A 17,642-nucleotide genomic window follows, 5' to 3' on the forward strand; every position below is an offset into this window, starting at 1 on the left:
TTAGTGTATTTTTATATGTAGAAAGTTATAATAACTTTGCCTTTATTCCCAATGCATTAAGGGGGCACACCACCTTTGAAATTAAAATCAAAATTTTTCATTAAAAATTTATAAATACTTTTATATAACTTTTTTTCTATGAAATTTAAACCAAATCCCCTCATTCATACCATAACTAATGTACTTTTAAACAATATCCTAGAGTTTGAGCTCATTTGGGCCATTCGTTCCTTTGGAATCTTACGGTAAGTGAATTATGGACTCCCTACTATACGTAGGTATTATAGAGGTATATAGAAGGTCTAAAACCATCAAAATATAGGTAATTATGTCTAAGAATAGTAATAAAAATTTGGTTCATTTATATAAGTATTTATACATTTTTAATGAAAATTTTTGATTTTAATTTCAAAGGTGGTGTGCCCCCTTAATAAGAATTTTGACTTTTAAAAGTTGCAAGTAGTTTTGAACACGATGACTGATTTTCAAATTTTGTGCTGCTCTCATTCAAAAACTAATATATGTAAAGAGCTGATCTCTTGCATGCACATTTCTTTTACAATAATGAAACAATATTTAAAGTTAAATTTTTCTCAAGTGATATACTTTTCATTTCCATCCGGACACCCATGTGAACATCTCAGCGATGAACCCTAATATTTACATGGGTGTCCGGGTGGAAATTAAAATTATATCACTTGAGAAAAATTTAACTTTAAATATTGTTTCATTATTGTAAAAGAAATGTGCATGCAAGAGATCAGCTCTTTACGTATATTAGTTTTTGAATGAGAGCAACAACTAAATTTGAAAAATAGGCATTGTAATCAAAACCGCTTGCAACTTTTAAAAGTCAAAATTCTTATTAATGCATTGGGAAAAGAGACTGTAACTTTCTGCATATAGAATACACTAGAAACCAGACATACAAGTGGCTAGAGTTATTAGATCCTCTGGAACAAGCCTAACAAGAAATGTCACCTGCCAAATCCAAAATTCCTCATAGCCCTCGAGCTGACAATTCCAACTAGGACATTTAAGTAAAAACTGATACGGTGACTAATTTCTAAATAGTTTAACACATATCTGTACAAAATTTCAGATATCTAGCTTTAATACAACTTAAATGGAATAGTAATACTGGACTTGGACATCAGCTACCAGGGGTAAGATATAAAATTTTGATGTTACTTAATTAAAAATGACTGATTAAAAATGTAAGCCTTCATTAATAAATATTTTCAAATTAATGTTTAGTTAAATGTTTAATGCCTTTATTAATAAATAATTTCTATTTTATATTAAATTTTGTATTAAATGATATATTTTCTTGCACTAAATCATAACCTAAAATTTTAAATTCGTATTGCTTGGCGGGTTGTTACTGAGTTTTCCACGGGTTAACGTCACCAGGTCACGAAGTAACTGGCGAAAACGGTTTAAATAAATTCGGGTATTAATCAGCAACAACTCCTCAAGATTTCTACTCACACAGCTTTACAATATTGTACTGATAATAAAATGTACGCACGCACTATTCGCACGCTCTCGCTCTCGATCGATTCTTAATAGTCGGCGGTTCATTCAAGAGTGTTGGAGTAGCCCGCGTCGGCGGCGCTTCGCCCGTTGCGTCACTCACGCATGCGCTAAATCAATTAGTCATTAATTTGCACCATGCTGATGGCGCGAAAGACGCTGTATTTAAAATTTTTCATGCGAGCGGTATGAACGCGAACATAGACTTCTTTCCTTTCTTTTTTCCCATGATTTTTCTTCTTTTCTGAAGCTTTCTCTAGGTTAAGCTGTTTAAGTATCTTTCCCCCTCCTCTTCCTCCTTTTCCGCCTCTCATTGTACTGTGTTTTCCTCTCCCTGATTCTACTCCTCTTGGCACCGATTCAAATCCTCGCAGGGTTCCGTATTCCTCTTCGTTCCTCTCGTGCCCCTTTGTCCCTATTAGTTCCTGGCTCTACTTACTGCTGCAGTTCATGTTCTGCGGCCGTGCCGCTCTCTTCTCTTCTCCTTTTCCCCTATCTCCATACTTCTCTACTTCTCCTAACCTCACTTTGTTGCTTTCTCTTTCTCTTCCCTGTACACCTTTTTATTTTCATGCCTTTGCTTTGATTTATTATGTGTTATGTTCCCCGCTTTTTCCTTTCTCTCCTTCGTCTTACTCCTTCTCACCTTTTCACTCGGTTCTAACCAAAAACTCTGCAAATTGTAATCGCCTGCTCTACTGCGCCTGACGCTTCCAAGTGCGCTAAAACCTTCATTCCATATATATATATATATATATATATATATATATATATATATATATATATATATATATATATATATATATATATATATATATATATATATATATATATATATATATATATATATATATATAATATATATATATATATATATATATATATATATATATATATATATATATATATATATATATATATATATATATATATATATATATATATATATATATATATATATATATATATATATATATATATATATATATATATATATATAGCAGCCGAGCGCGGCGTTGCCATGTCGTGCGGGATGGCGCGTGCGAGAGACAGCGCGCGAAGCCAGACTAATTTTGGCTGGTGACCGGTAACCACACGTGCGCGCAACCGACTTATCTTACCCGGCAGTAATCATCGTCACGACGAGAAGCTACTGCAACTCAGGCTCCTTCGACCTACACTTTCGCGTATCGCGTCAACACGGTACCGAGCAGCACCTGCCCAGAACGTTCACGGAGCAGCGCAGCCTGGCTAGGAGGGACGCTTCCTTGCTACCGATTATTCAGAGCCCGTTGTCCGACCTTGCACGCCGGAAGTTGTGCTCAACGCGTACAGCGAAACCCGTAAGTCTCAACGACATTCTTGGAATTATACCGACGCGAACTTACAGACGCCAAGGCCGAGGTTCGTGCCACCGAACACTCGGCTCGTCCTTCTCGTCCCTCGCTCACGAACTCGACAGGGTTAGACCGGGAAATAGCCGCGGCACCGTCGTGGCCATTTGCAGTCAGGAAACCCTGGACGCGGAGAAAGCGCGGTGAGCTTCACTCGCCGTGCATTTTGTATTTGTGGCCAACCCGGCCGCATTGTACGGAGTCGTCATTGCACCGACCGCTAACGTCCATCGGCGACTCCAGCATCATCGAGGGTGAGCCGTGGCGTATTAGATTATCGTAGTCAGAAGCCGCTCGGTGACACGGTGGCATCTTCGCGGCCACCGTGCACAAGTCTAGTTGCCCCGTTACAATATACATATATGTATATATTGGTTAAAAAACTAGTTTAAAAAACACCAAAAATGCTATAACTCAGGATAAAAAGCTTGGCCCAATCTCCACCACGTCTAGATTTAAAGGTTTTATCACAAAAAACAAAATTAAAATTTTTTTAGAATTTTAAAGCTTTGCGCAGTGCCACAATATGATTTTTGGTGAACAGCTAATTCAAAACATAATATAAGTCATAAAAATATTTTTTCCGAATTCTACAAGAAATTTACAACAAAAAGATGTCTCTATGTGTTTTTACCTAAAACGCTTCTATCTTGCTTTGAAAAATCATTTTGGTTGGCTAAATAAGCAAAAATTTAGAAAATCTCAGTTTTTGATATGGCTACAACATTGCAAGAACTTATAAGTCTAAAATTTTTTTGTAACACTAATCAATGATATATGTGCCGTTCTGATCGATGACCTTTTGCCACTTTTCTGGCAAAACCATAATTCCGTCACTGTAGAACTCAGGTTTATGGGCGAAAGACTTAATTTTTGGGCTTCAGTTTTCCCTTTTTGGAAGTAGAAAAGCAAAATGTGACGAAAGTGGCCTTCTGAAATCTCTATTGTCAAAGCGCAATAATTTTTGAAAATAAGTAAACGAATAACGCTACTTTGTACTCTAGAATATTCTATAGACTTTAAATTTCTAAACATGCTATATGGTGGCTTCATTAAATTAACATTGCTATAGATGTACAACTTTAACGCCATCTATTAGAAAGAACCGAAATTATTTTCCCCCAACGCAGTATATATATAAACAAAGTAATCAGGACTTATGCTGACAAAATTGGAAACGAAAGAGGAATTATGTTGGCTCTTGCGAAATTATGTAGACGTCAGCATAATTTTGTGATGATTGCTTTAGCGAAAAGAGATTATGCAGACGCGGCTTCGTTTTTATGAAGTTTTTTTTGCTATTTTGATTTGATAAATATACAATCTCATTGTTATGTACATCCATCGGTATGATTCTTTCAAAATGATGAATACAATTATTAGTTGTTGTAAATTTTTTTTTTCTAATCTTTACCTAGAAAAATCTTGACAAGCTTCCCAGGCTTGATTGAAAAAAATAAATATTTATGTTTGCATTAATCTAGCACACACCATATGTAATTAAAATTTTGCATAATAATCGACAAAGCAAAGCAAACAAATTTCTTCTCATACGGGGGAGATCAGTAACTTTATACTGATTATCGCGGTAGAACTGTTTGTATTTATCGAAATATTAGATAGTGAGATGATTAGTAAAATAAACTTACTTGAGTTTGGCGGTTGTAGCAAAGTCCAAAAAAGGAATTGTTATTTCCTGTTCTGCTATCCTAGCAATGCTGACATGAGAATGGGATAATAAAGAAGACGTAGACTTTTCTTTTCTTTCGTAATAAAATGAATTGATTCTTGGAGATTTGTTTTTTCAGAATTTTTGCTTTATTTTTCTTGAAAAATCTTAATTGATGCAAGTAGATTCAGAACACAATTTTCTTCAAAAGAAATCATACTCAAGACAATACTCTAAACTAAAACTTTACGTTAAAACTCTTTGTATTCACATACTCAAAAGAAACTCAAAGAAAAATTAGCGTCATTACTATGACAACACAATCAACAGAATGACTGACACTAATTTCCTAAAAAAAACACGTATAAAAATTCAATAGACACAATTAAAAAATATCGCGTTCGCAAAAAATAATCTTCCCACTGTTTAAATTCAGCAAACTGCGGAGTCGCGGAAAGCTGGTAGGTATCAGGAGAGCATGAGAACCTGAGAGGTGGCGCCTAGCCGCACGAAGGACTACAGGCGCCGTTGCTACGCACAGGTAGGACTATACCACTCGTTGCTATGATTAGGTGGTACTATATCCCCGTAGCGGCACATACGGCCTGAGGACTCATATATGCTGCTTGCGTATATATGGGTCTAGACTCCGACTAGCGATTGACTCTTATTGTTAGTCCGCGTGGATCACGAGCCACGCATCGGCGCCCGTTGATTGGCTCGCGACATGCGGAGGACCAATTAACGCGCGCGCCGACGAGGCTTGCTCTCGCGCCAACGATGCTCACCCTCGCGCCGACGTCGACGGTTAGCTAACCCGTTCCTCGAATAGAGGACAGGCCGGCGCCGACAACAACAAGCCGACTCGCTTGTTTCTTCCGCGAACTCAGGGCTTGGCCGACGTTTGCAACGTCGCATAATATACTATCATAAAATTATCAAAATTTACAATTTCACCATTACGATATCTAGAAAAACCGTTATTTTCAAATTCAGTCGCGTCACAGAAATGTTTTGGAAATATTTTAGAGCGAGTTTCATCAATATGAGTTTTATGTGCGCCGAGTATTGTAAGATGTATTTGAATTAAGTTTCCTCCTTTATTATGCTGTGCAGCGCAATAATCTGTCATATTGCCATAAATGCAAACATAATTACGTCTAGACTACGACTGGGTTTTCCCGACCCTAAGGATTAGGATTAGTGCCTGTGACGCAATGACAGGTCATTAGAAGCTCTCTACCTGGGACGACTCTACCCCCCTATCTACCTAAGTCGCCCCTCCCTTTATACTACCTGAATTTTCCAGTCCTGTCTCATCTTGTCTATGACGCAGCTGTCCCTTTACGTCATTATCCCCTTTTCCACCCTCTTAAAGACAAAACACTGTTTACCTATTTAAGTACGGGGATCGACGAAATTCACCAGTTATGTAGCAGCTCTCAAATTGTCACCAGTGAGAGTCTCCCGCAATATTTGTAATTCTAAATCTAAATTTTCTTTCTATCAAGTAAAGACATTTTTTACATACACTGTCTGACATCTCGCGCTTTTGTCGAGAATTTACATGGTCCTTTGAGCCGGATCACCAGTGCCGTGTAAAAAATCTTGAAGAGATAGAGACGCTCAAGAATAAAGTACAGAGTGAATAAGCTACTAATCAACAAGAAACTGAAAGCTACCGACACCAAGGTCGGTCTCAACAAATCTTCAAGGCATTGCCCCTCCACGTCTTCTGCAACACGATCAATCGAAATGAACTGGCGGGCCATCCTTATCATACGTTGGAGATACCGCGCGAAAAGAACCAGCCATCAAAGCGGCGGACTACAGAAGCAGCGGGCCGTGCAACGAGAAGAACCAATCTACGTGGATTATGATTATCAGGTGCAGACATCGAGCGTCGTAGCAAAGAGAAGCTACAAAAGGTAGGCTCGTTCAAAATACGGTTCGCCGATATTAAAAGCTTTCATTAATTCTTCTACTCTCTACAAAATGACGAACGCGGCTAGAGCAAAAGAATTAAGGACAAACCGGGGCACGATTAAAGCTCACATTACGAACTTCGGTAAGTTCTTAGAAAATTTAAAAGTGACGAATTGCGTAATATATTCAAGCTTACGGGCCGGGTCGATACTCTCAAAAACGCGTTTGAAGGCTTGAAGCCATTCAATCAGAGCTTGAACAACCCGCGTCGACTGATGAAGACTTAGATAAGGCAAGAGATGAAAGATTCACGGTGCTGCAAAATTACTATACCGTGATCGCCGACACCGAACAACTCATGGCCGAATTATCACCGCCTCCGACACCAGTGCCCATAGCTGAAGGTGTGCTGTCCCAAAGAGACACACACCGAAGACTAAAGTTGCCAGAAACGACGCTACCGGTTTTCTCGGGTCGATATGAAGATCAGTTTTTCACGACTCGTTCAATTCCATGGTCCATGATCAAAGCGACTTATCTTATATCCAGAAACTGCACTATCTCAAAAGCGCAGTAATATGTGAGGCCGCGAATACAATCAAGCATCACGGACGAGAATTACAAGCGAGCGTGGGATTTGTTGTAAAAGGGGTACGCCGACAAATAATTGATCATCGCAAAGCATCTCAGCCTTCTGCTCAAGTTGCCCGTGCAAACACACGAGTCTGCCGAGGGTCTCCGTAGGCTCGCTGACGACAAACAGCAATACGTAGAGTCTTTAGCTGGGTTAAAAATAACCGTTTCGCCGGAAATTCTAGTGCACGAATATAGAAGAAAAACTGCACAGAAATACTTTGGAGAAATGGAGGGAAAATTGATACCAAACGTTTACCTTAAGCTAGACGACAGATTTTGCGTTAGATGCGCGTCTCTCGAAACAACATTAGGATTACGACAAATCTAGCGAAAACGCCGCGAGTACAAGTAAAAAATGTGATGAAAGACACATGTTAGCTATTGATTAAATATAAGTGTACATATATTTTATTTTTGATATATTTCCGATTCTAAAATGTCATTTATTGTTTTTTATTATTAAATATATTAAGTCTTAAAAAAATGGTATATTTTATACCTAAGACGAAAATCACTAGTAAAATGTTTACTTGTTCAGTTTTTTATGTTGTTAAACAATAACCAATTCTCTTCGTATATTTTACATGATGATAGCTGAGTAAAATTGGCCCCTAATTTAGGTTACACATTTTTTACTGATACATAACCATTCGACACTTATTACTATAGCGAATAACGAAACAGAGTTTATGATACAATGCACTATGAGTATACAACAAATGTACCAGAAAAATTTTTAATCCCAGCAGACAATGTCCAGGTGTAATGTCCCACGTTCATACATACTTTAGCATTTACGTATATGTATAACGCCTGTACGACTGCATTCGTGTACTCATACAGACGACGTATACTAAACCGATTGCGACAGTACGAAATCGATCGCATCGTATTACTGACTTAATTTTGTACATCATCCTTGCACGTCAGATGTTGATTGTTCAATCGTTGCCGCGTTTCATTTAATTTCACAACTCCTTGAATCGTCACCGAGGTTTTAAAAAGCCAGGAAACGATCCACGGAGCGCCTTTTGTACAAGTAACCTGTTGTCGTGTGGCTGTACCCGGTCAGCGAGTACGAGTGCTATTTCTCCGTACGCATCGCTTATTGAGTGTGTGCAAACCATCTTAGATAAGATCGTAAAACTTGCTACGAGTAATCGTGTAGAGTAAGGACAATCAGTATCTGACGTGCCACGAAGAACAATCCAGTTCCAGGTCACAAAAGAGAAAGAATATATAAATATATTGTACAAAGCTAGGATAGTATCTGATACTAATGTGCATCAAACCAATTACTCCACGCTTCCCTAGTGTAATAATTTATTTTAAGATAACGAAGGTAAATCGAAGGTAGGAGAGATAAGCGAAAAGTAAATCTAAATGCAATGTGCATAAATCCCAGTACCCTACACCCCATAATTGTGATAATTTATTATAAAAACATTTCGGCACATTGAAAGAAGGCAATTAAAGCAAGGAACAAATCTCAACCCACAATACCCAAACCAACGTACCCCATGCTCCCCAAGTCGGCACATCAAAGGAAGGCGAGCAAAGCGAGAAATAAATGTAAACCCAAAATATTTGAACCAGAGTATCCTACGCTTCCCGGATATGATAATTTATTTCAAAAACACATAAGCGCATTAGAGGAAGGCGAGCAAAGCTAGGATAGTATCTGAAACCAATGGGCTTAAAACCAATTATTCCACGCTTCCCTAGTGTAATAATTTATTTTAAGATAACGTAGGTAAATCGACGGTAGGCGAGCTAAGCGAGAAGTAAATCTAAATGCAATGTGCATAAATCCCAGTACTCTACACCCCATAATTGTGATAATTTATTATAAAAACACGTCGGCCCATTGAAAGAAGGCAATTAAAGCAAGGAAAAAATCTCAACTTAAAATACCCTAACCAACGTATCCCATGCTCCCCAAGTCGGCACATCGAAGGAAGCCGAGCAAAGCGAGAAATAAATGTATACCCAAAATATTTGAACCAGAGTATCCTACGCTTCCCGGATATGATAATTTATTTCAAAAACACATAAGCGCATTAGAGGAAGGCGAGCAAAGCTAGGATAGTATCTGAAACCAGTGGGCATAAAACCAATTATTCCACGCTTCCCTAGTGTAATAATTTATTTTAAGATAACGTAGGTAAATCGAAGGTAGGCGAGCTAAGCGAGAAGTAAATCTAAATGCAATGTGCATAAATCCCAGTACCCTACACCCCATAATTGTGATAATTTATTATAAAAACATGTCGGCATATTGAAAGGAGGCAATTAAAGCAAGGAACAAATCTCAACCCAAAATACCCAAACCATCGTCCCCCATGCTCCCCAAGTCGGCACCTCGAAGGAAGCAGAGTTCCGGGTTGTCTCGAATAAAACAAAAATCATAACAATTAATCATCAGTGTATAATTATTATTAATAATCTATAAAACCCGTAAAACAATCTAAAACCATCGAGACGAGGACAGAAGGAGTAAACACGCTTGCTGACAACACCATAAGCCACACCAGGTAAGGACAAGCGACATAATCGTGTACAGATCCTAGTCTGCGATACTACAGCGTAACTATACCGCTGGGACACTAACAACGTCCGCTTAAAACGGACCGGTCCGCTTAGCAGGCACCGGGACAGAATATCGTCCGTGCATAAACACGCGTCCGCGTAGCAAAAAGACGCGGGACATACTTAGCTCTTTGTGTCCGCATGTGATTCTAGTAACATAAGGCTCTCGAGCCGAAGGCTAGTTCCTTTTAATTTAAATAATTATTTGTAGACTCGCGCAGCCCGTCCTGATATCAAGTACGGTCTTTAGACAGGTATCAAAATCAGATCCCGAATGGCAAGATATGGTTTATAATACAAAGCACTGAGTATATAATAAATTTACTAGAAAGAAATTTTCATCTTCAGTAAACAAAGTCCAGGTCTCAAAATAATTCTGAGATTAACCCATTATAGTTATTCCTGGCGAGAAAAATCACACGATTAATCACGCGATAGATCACTTGAATTCTCTAGTGATTTATCACGTGATTATTTGGCGTGATTTCTCACGTGATAATTCTCAAGTGGTCTCACATTAAAAATTACGTCAGCAACCACTCATAAAAATGAAGTATTTGTTTTAATTAAAATAAATTATTTTGTTTTTACTAAACAATTACGAAAAATATATTTGTTGATGCTAATCCAAACAAATTGACCGCAAAAAAGTGAAAATAAACTCTGATCTAACCGAAACTTCAACCCTAGTTCTCAACTTTACAATCCATTATCTTACTCCCTTAGCCATTTTTACTCGACCTAATAATGATGACTTGCAGATCATATATCAATCTTAGTAATATGTCATTGACGTGTATAGACTATCTGCTGTGATTTGATAAAATAAGGATAATAATTCTATTACATAATAAAAGAAATTAATTTATTAAGTACACATACATTTGTTTTATGTTTTAATCCTTATGAATTAGAATAATTTTTCTATGTTAAATAATATAATGTTAATATCAAATTTAGATTATAAATGTCAATCTTAACTACAAAAATATTTCAGATCTTTTCAATATAAATCTAATATATTCTTAGGTAAAAGTAGCATAGAATTTCAATGCTTACAACAGCACAAATAGCTCAGGCAGTAAGATAATGGATTATGAAGTTAAGGACCAGGGTTCAACCCTCAGTTAAGACAGTTTTTTTCATTTTTTTGCTGTCGATTTATTTGAATTAGCAACAAATCTATTTTTCATAATTGTTTAGTAATAATAAAATAATTTTTATTAATCAACACAAATTCTTCAATTTTATGAGTGATTTCTGACGTTTATGAGTGATTTATCACGTAATAATTCGAGTGATCTATCACGTGATTGATCGTGTGATAAATAACGTGATTTTCTCGCCAGGGATGGTTGACGATATAAAGTGCTACCTTCAAAATTACGATAAGTAATAAATAAAGTTAACTTTGTTTATAGTCATTAGTATATGATCTGCGTTAAAATTCCAGGAAGACCTAAATTATAAGCCCAGAAAAATTCCCTGAAAAATCCGGAAAGTACAAAATTTAAGTTTAAGTAATTTAATTACTGAAAGGTATCAAAATCTTCTCCCGGATGGCGAGACATGGTCTGTGATACACCGCACTAAATATACAACATATATACCAAAGTAAAAATTTTACTTCCAGTAGACGATGTCCAGGTGTCAAAATCACCTCCCGAATGGCCAGACATGTTCTGTGATATAACGCACTGAGTAAACACAAATATACTAAAAAAAATGTTTACTTTCGGTAGACGATGTCCAGGTGACAAAATTACCTCCCGAATGGCGAGACATGGTCTATGATACAATGCACTATAAGTATAAAAACAAATGTACCAAAGAAAATTTTTAACTACAGCAGGCAATGTCTAGGTGTCAAAATCACCTCCTGGATGGCGAAACATTGTCTGTAATACAGCGCACTAAATATACAACAAATGTACCAAAGATAGATGTAGATGTACATGTAAAAGAAGAAGATCTGAGAACAACAAAACTTTGACTCAAAAGCTCTAATTCTAAATTTAGCACTTCCGCCGGTTTCTTCGCCAGACCATAAAGTGGCAATGAAGCGTTGTTTAGGGACGTTCGGAAGTATTTTTGGCTTCCACGCCGCACTTGTTCTGGGTCTTGCGGTATCCGGCAAGGTCAGAGTACTCAAACTGCAACACAGCAGCGCGCGTGCTTTTCCGGCAGTCGGCTTTTTGTATGTAGAACTTTCTTGAAACTATGTTCGGAATGATTATTTCGAATATATCCACAAGAAAGTTGTCATATAACACTGTTATACTCAAATTTCTCATTATTGTAACAATTGCTCCAATATTTAAATTAAGTTTGAGAGGTAATAATCTTTTACTAATGCTATTTAATATTTTGATTTAAAAATTTATGTTAATATGTTTTTAATTCTATGTTGTATGTGATCATACTTGAATGTATATATGAATGTGTAAGGTTAGGTTATCACTATCAACACCTACCTTCTATTCTAAAAGTTTATTGTAAATCGCTTTTTTCAATCGTAAAAAATTAAAAAATTAATTTTTTTAAAATGAATTTGATTATTAGGTTTTTAGATTTTAGGTTATAAACCTATTGGTGCAGTCAAGTACTCAACGTTATATGGGTATATAATGTAAAAATTTTATGACATATTATGCTAAGAAAATATGGGCACTAGTTAGTCGACCGGCCATACATTATGGCGTATTTTCTTCCGGTACTCCATGAAAAGATCACCTATTCCATCTTCTTCGTCTAATAGCTCTTCCGAGCTTTTTTTCTTCAGTTCCTGAAAAACATCGTGCATGGGCCAATATCCGAGTAATTAGCAAAGAATATCCTTGATCCTTTCCAGGCCAGTTTTCGGCACAACCATTCGACGCAGACAGCATTACAAAATGGTACAAACAGTTACTCGCCATTATGCTACTGTTTGACTTTAGTAAGGCATTTGATCTTTCCCCTCGGGATTACTACGTAAGCTAAGCAAGATGGGATTCTTTAGGTCCGTGGTTATCTGGGTTATGTCTTATCTATCAGGCCGTAACCAAAGTGTGTTCTCCTAACCAAACGTAGAATCATCTTGGCTATAATCAACAACCAATTTTGCCGCCCTACAGGGCTCAATCTTAGGACCCTTATTTTTAGTATTTACATTATTGATCTCTAGAAGATGTTGGAAGGTGATGTGTTGGCTGGTTTTCGAGGCCCAAGGGATTACTGACCAACGGTGTTGCGCATTAGCTTGCGGTTTTTTTCGCTCTTAAAGTTTAAGATAGCGTTGTGAAACTATCTATTGTCTATATATTGTGACGGCCGAGTGCACGTCAAATGTCTAACGGCTAATCATGTACTAATTGTAATAAGATTATTGTTTCAGCAAGCTGCCAACGAGCGCCGAAACGAGCGAGAACGAGAGACGAGGCAAGATAGAGACAGAGAGAGTGAGAGCATAGGTAGCGCGGTTGCCGCCTGGCCGCACAGCGTTGGCGAGATATGACAACGATGTGCCGACGGCCGGGAGAGCCGCGACTAGAGTTAGTCTCGCTGCGCTATACACACGAGTAGCTCGCGCTACTACTATACGCGGGTTTGTTGTGAGTCCTGCGAGCATCTCGAGAGCGAACGATATTCGTCCGTGCGTTACCGACGAGTCGCTGCGACGTCCGTCCGAACTGTTGCATCTCCACGTCCGAGACTGGACTGCGTCCGTTGCGTCAAGTACTACTGCCACTACTGAGTTGTAAGTACCTGCACTCTCACTCTCTCACGTCGATGGGGTAATATCTCTCATCTCTCTTTATCGTTCGTCGAAGTGTGCGGCGTTTGCACCTCCGTGTATAGTTACAATTGAATATACATTTCCTTATCTAAACTTCTCGTGTATTATTTCCTACGACCCGATCTACGCCACCTCCGCGGGCTCATGTAAAAACACGTGCATGATCTGAGTCGGCCGAGCCGTGCCTTCTGCACGCCCGACGTTAATTTACAATAAACAGAGCCCTTCTGGCCCTGGTTATAACACGGCAGAAAACTATTAACCGAGTGTTATAATATATATATATATATATATATATATATATATATATATATATATATTGTCAACTATCTATAATTTAAGTTTGTTGTACTTTTGTATATACGCCTGCGCTTCGTGTATTTATCGATATATTTTTAAAACTAATCTTCGTTGTTGTCTAAAATGACGCGAATGATATCTCACACACACACGTATATACAAATGTTATGTGGAGTCCATATTTATATCCTAACTTCAAAGCCATTTTGTAAGGTCAAAAGTGCAAAAATGCAATATCAAATGTTATGTGGAGTCCATATTTATATCCTAACTTTAGTGTTGCCCAGGAACAACGACGTGGACGTAATAGGATTGTGTTCGCTTTGGGGTGCTTGATTATTAGAGTGAGTATTAGAGTGAGTCTCCTTGCCTCTCACTCGGCAGCAAAGCATAATCGGCAGCAAAGTCAGCAAAGCATAATCACATTTTAAGTCAATTATTCTCTTAATGTTTATTACAATAACAAAATGATAATTCTACGAAAAAATTGAAAGGAAAACAATCTTAGGCTGATACTTCTTATTTGACCTTGAATTGACCTTCTCAAGGTCACTAAGGCAAACTTGAAATGTCATTACCGACGTAATTTTTTCCGCTGCTCCTTATTCCGAGGTCAAAAATAGGAGTTCCCGTAAAAAAAATACAATGACCTTCAAATGACCTTGAAAATCGAGTTCAAGGTCAAAGGCGTTGGTGTCATTAGATGGCCCCTTTTGCTCCCTTCAACTTTTGTCAAGGTCATCTTTCGACATCAGTAAAATAAAACTAGACAAACAGCTGTTTAGCAGATTTTTTTGTTATTTGACCTTGAATTGACCTTCTCAAGGTCACCATTGCAAACTTAAAATATCCTTTGCGACGTAATTTTTTCCGCTCTATCCGATTCCAAGGTCTAAAATAGAGGTTCCTATTTAAAAAAATCACAATTACCCTCAAATGACCTTGAAAATCGAGTTCAAGGTCATAGGTGTTTGTGTCATTTGATGGCCCCTTTACCCCCTTCAACTTTTGTTAAGGTCATTTTTCGTTAAAATTAGTTTTTCGATGGTTTTTTGTCGTGGTCGGATTAAAATGAAACACCCTGTATATGTAAGCGAGCATTCATTGTTTAAGCTAAACTGTTTCCTGATCAAGCTCTGGTCCTAGTGGGTTGTAAATATTCTTAAAATATTAATAATTTACACCAAACAATCAAAGTTACTTATCAATTACGTAAACAACTATATAATATAAAAATATATTTATAAATACATACGTATTTATGTGTATAACAAATTAGACTTTTTTTCAGTGCTATTATGCTTTGTATCAATGTGTACAGCAATTGGAGCTTGGTACTGGCTAACAGATCCGAATACGTCAGCAGTGCCTTTTACACAAAGCTTATGGAATCATCCATTTTTTACATTAGCAAGTTTTTTGTTAGGTAAGTAATTGTTTTTTAAACTATCAGCCATAATATCATTTCTGAAACAAAAATACAGGTTGAGAAGGAATTAATTTATCTCCACGAATTAGAAATTTAGAAAAAACCTTTATTGTCCGACGTTTGAGAGGCTCAAGACCTTGAACAGATGCGTACATTCGTTTAAAAGCTAGCAGCTAGTCAGTATATGGTAAGAGCAATGGAGAGTGACACGGAGCTTGCAGCGAGTGCGAGAGTTGGAAAGATATTATGTTGCGACCTTATCCTCAAGCTGGATGTCAAGAGACAATCTCTTGACGTCATATAATGAAAATTATTTAAGCGTTTTAGTCGTGCAGGGGATGAATCAATTCCCTCGCAATTTTTATTGTTCGAGAGTACAAGTGATAGGGTCACCGTGTTTGTTTCTAAATATAGCTACTAAACCGTTGGCACTCGACACCGTCTAAAATAATTGCATTTTTAATTTATAATTTATTAAAAGTACTCATTTTTCAATCTCCGTAGTCTCCCAAATTTCGGTGATCGCACCAAATCCTACGAACTAAACAAATCCGAGTACATATAAGGCGCTAGGTGTTGCTTCCCTGTGTTGGGAGGCGCAGTGTTGCACAAGATATAAGGAGACACAGCTGTATTGAACAGTTTTCGTAAAAAAGCAAGCTACGAAGTACTTTCTACGTCCGGCGGTGGTCAGCAATTGCTACTCATCCCACGTGGAAAAGATATATCCAGTCTGTATAAAGATTGTATACAGGAGCCTGTATACAGACTCTGTACGAAAATGATTGTATACGGCCTATGTATAGACTGTATACAATTTCTACAAAAGGCAAGAAATTCTTTACTTTTGGATAACCTGAAAAATTTCTTTAAAAATCTATCATGCATTATATACGATTTAATAAATATTGTTAGGATAAACTTAATTTTATTGAACTTTAATGAAAGTTGATCAAAGTACAAATAAGAACCATATTATAACATGTCTCTTTTACAATTTTTTGGAAAACACTTTCTCTCGTTTTGAGCAGTCTGGCATAAATACTCCTGGTTACAATTCGCTCGTCAACAATTTTTCAATTTTGTCGTTTTCCATGTAACTGCACATATGCTATAAATAATTAAATTAATGCTCCTAGCTTATTTTTCATAATCAGATAATACCCATTAATGTTCTACCAAGGAAGTGCTAAATATTCGCATAAGATAGTGTCGAGTCCTTCTCGATGTAACCCACGCCGCTGTTCTTTTGTGCTTCCTAAACCATTAATAGGTATGCCTCTCAACAAACACGTGGACAATGCTGATTTCGTAAAAAGCAATTCTGGTAGAATGTATTGTAAAATAAAAATACGTACGTTATTTTTTTGATCGACATTTGTCTATTTCCAAACGCCATCTTTATCCATATGTTTGTCTTTTTTAACTGCCTTGACTAGTGGATTTGTTTTTTACCTTTTTTCACCGCATTTGCAGCATTCAAATTGTTTTCAGAATTATATCTAGTTTGACTTTATTGTTTGGACATTCTTGTAAGCAAATTTTTGTAACTTGTTTTCCACATCACTTTCTCTCTCAGAATATTTGTAATTAACGAGTGCTAATGATTTGATATTTTTGCTGTGAGATTTCTGTAAATACAATTAAACTCGTGTATGGGACAAGACCATATTAAGGTTCAAAAAAAAAAAACTGTGAAATCAATGTTGATAAGATATTATGACTTTATTGAAATCTCCTAACGATCAGGTCCTGGTGTGAGCTTCTCTCACAAGTTGTCGCCGAGAATTGACACTCTACTCATTAAACGCCGCACGAAAACTCGGGCCTGCTAAAACAAAAGCGCTTTTCCGAGGACTACTGAAGGAACTCGAAGCAGTGGCCTGAAGCCACGAATCGCATTGTCGATTCGCGCATGTGAGAATCAAGTGACGGAGAAACGTTTGCTAAAACTAATACTAGGCAAAATAAATATTAATAAAAATAAATACGTCGCACTTGCTCTTATCCCTAGTAGCCCTCGGTTACTTCCGGAACAACTCGTTTACGTGCGATGTACTATATATGTATATTTGAGTGAATGTGCAAATCGTAGCATCGCATATCGTTTATAACTGTTTATAACAAAATTGTAGCAAATAAATTGCGTCAGGGCTAGAAATCACAATAAAAATATCAACACGTAGGAATAGATCTTTTTTGAACCGGCTGCCGAGAATTTATCCACTCCGGCGACGATGTAGTATGATAGTACATTACCTTTTCTTATGTTTCTTCAGAAAACTCATCATTCTCCGAAAGAATTTCGATAATGCTTTGATTTTTATTATTAATTCCAAAACTACGTTACTGAAAAAAAAAAACAACTGTAATTATAAGTAATGA

General features: G+C 37.1%; 1 protein-coding gene across 14 annotated transcripts in view; it reads left to right on the plus strand.

The window, feature by feature from the left end:
• Positions 1 to 17,642, plus strand: part of LOC103316922 (nuclear envelope phosphatase-regulatory subunit 1 homolog) — a 101,611-nt gene that overhangs the window by 41,299 nt on the left and 42,670 nt on the right. For 11 of the 14 annotated variants that reach the window (XR_004345264.1, XR_004345262.1, XR_004345263.1 and 8 more), the window contains one exon: positions 15,120 to 15,254. Coding sequence is in view for 8 of the 14 variants with exons in the window: in XM_031928024.1 (XP_031783884.1) it covers positions 15,120 to 15,254 (135 nt within the window). In the remaining 6 variants the exon portion in view is untranslated. Of the gene's footprint in view, positions 1 to 15,107; positions 15,255 to 17,642 lie in introns of all 14 variants that reach the window. The other 3 variants (XM_031928021.1, XM_031928020.2, XM_031928018.1) reach the window with 1 other exon arrangement.

The sequence above is a fragment of the Nasonia vitripennis genome, assembly GCF_009193385.2.
Source record: "Nasonia vitripennis strain AsymCx chromosome 3 unlocalized genomic scaffold, Nvit_psr_1.1 chr3_random0014, whole genome shotgun sequence".
NCBI classification, from domain to species: Eukaryota; Metazoa; Arthropoda; class Insecta; order Hymenoptera; family Pteromalidae; genus Nasonia; species Nasonia vitripennis.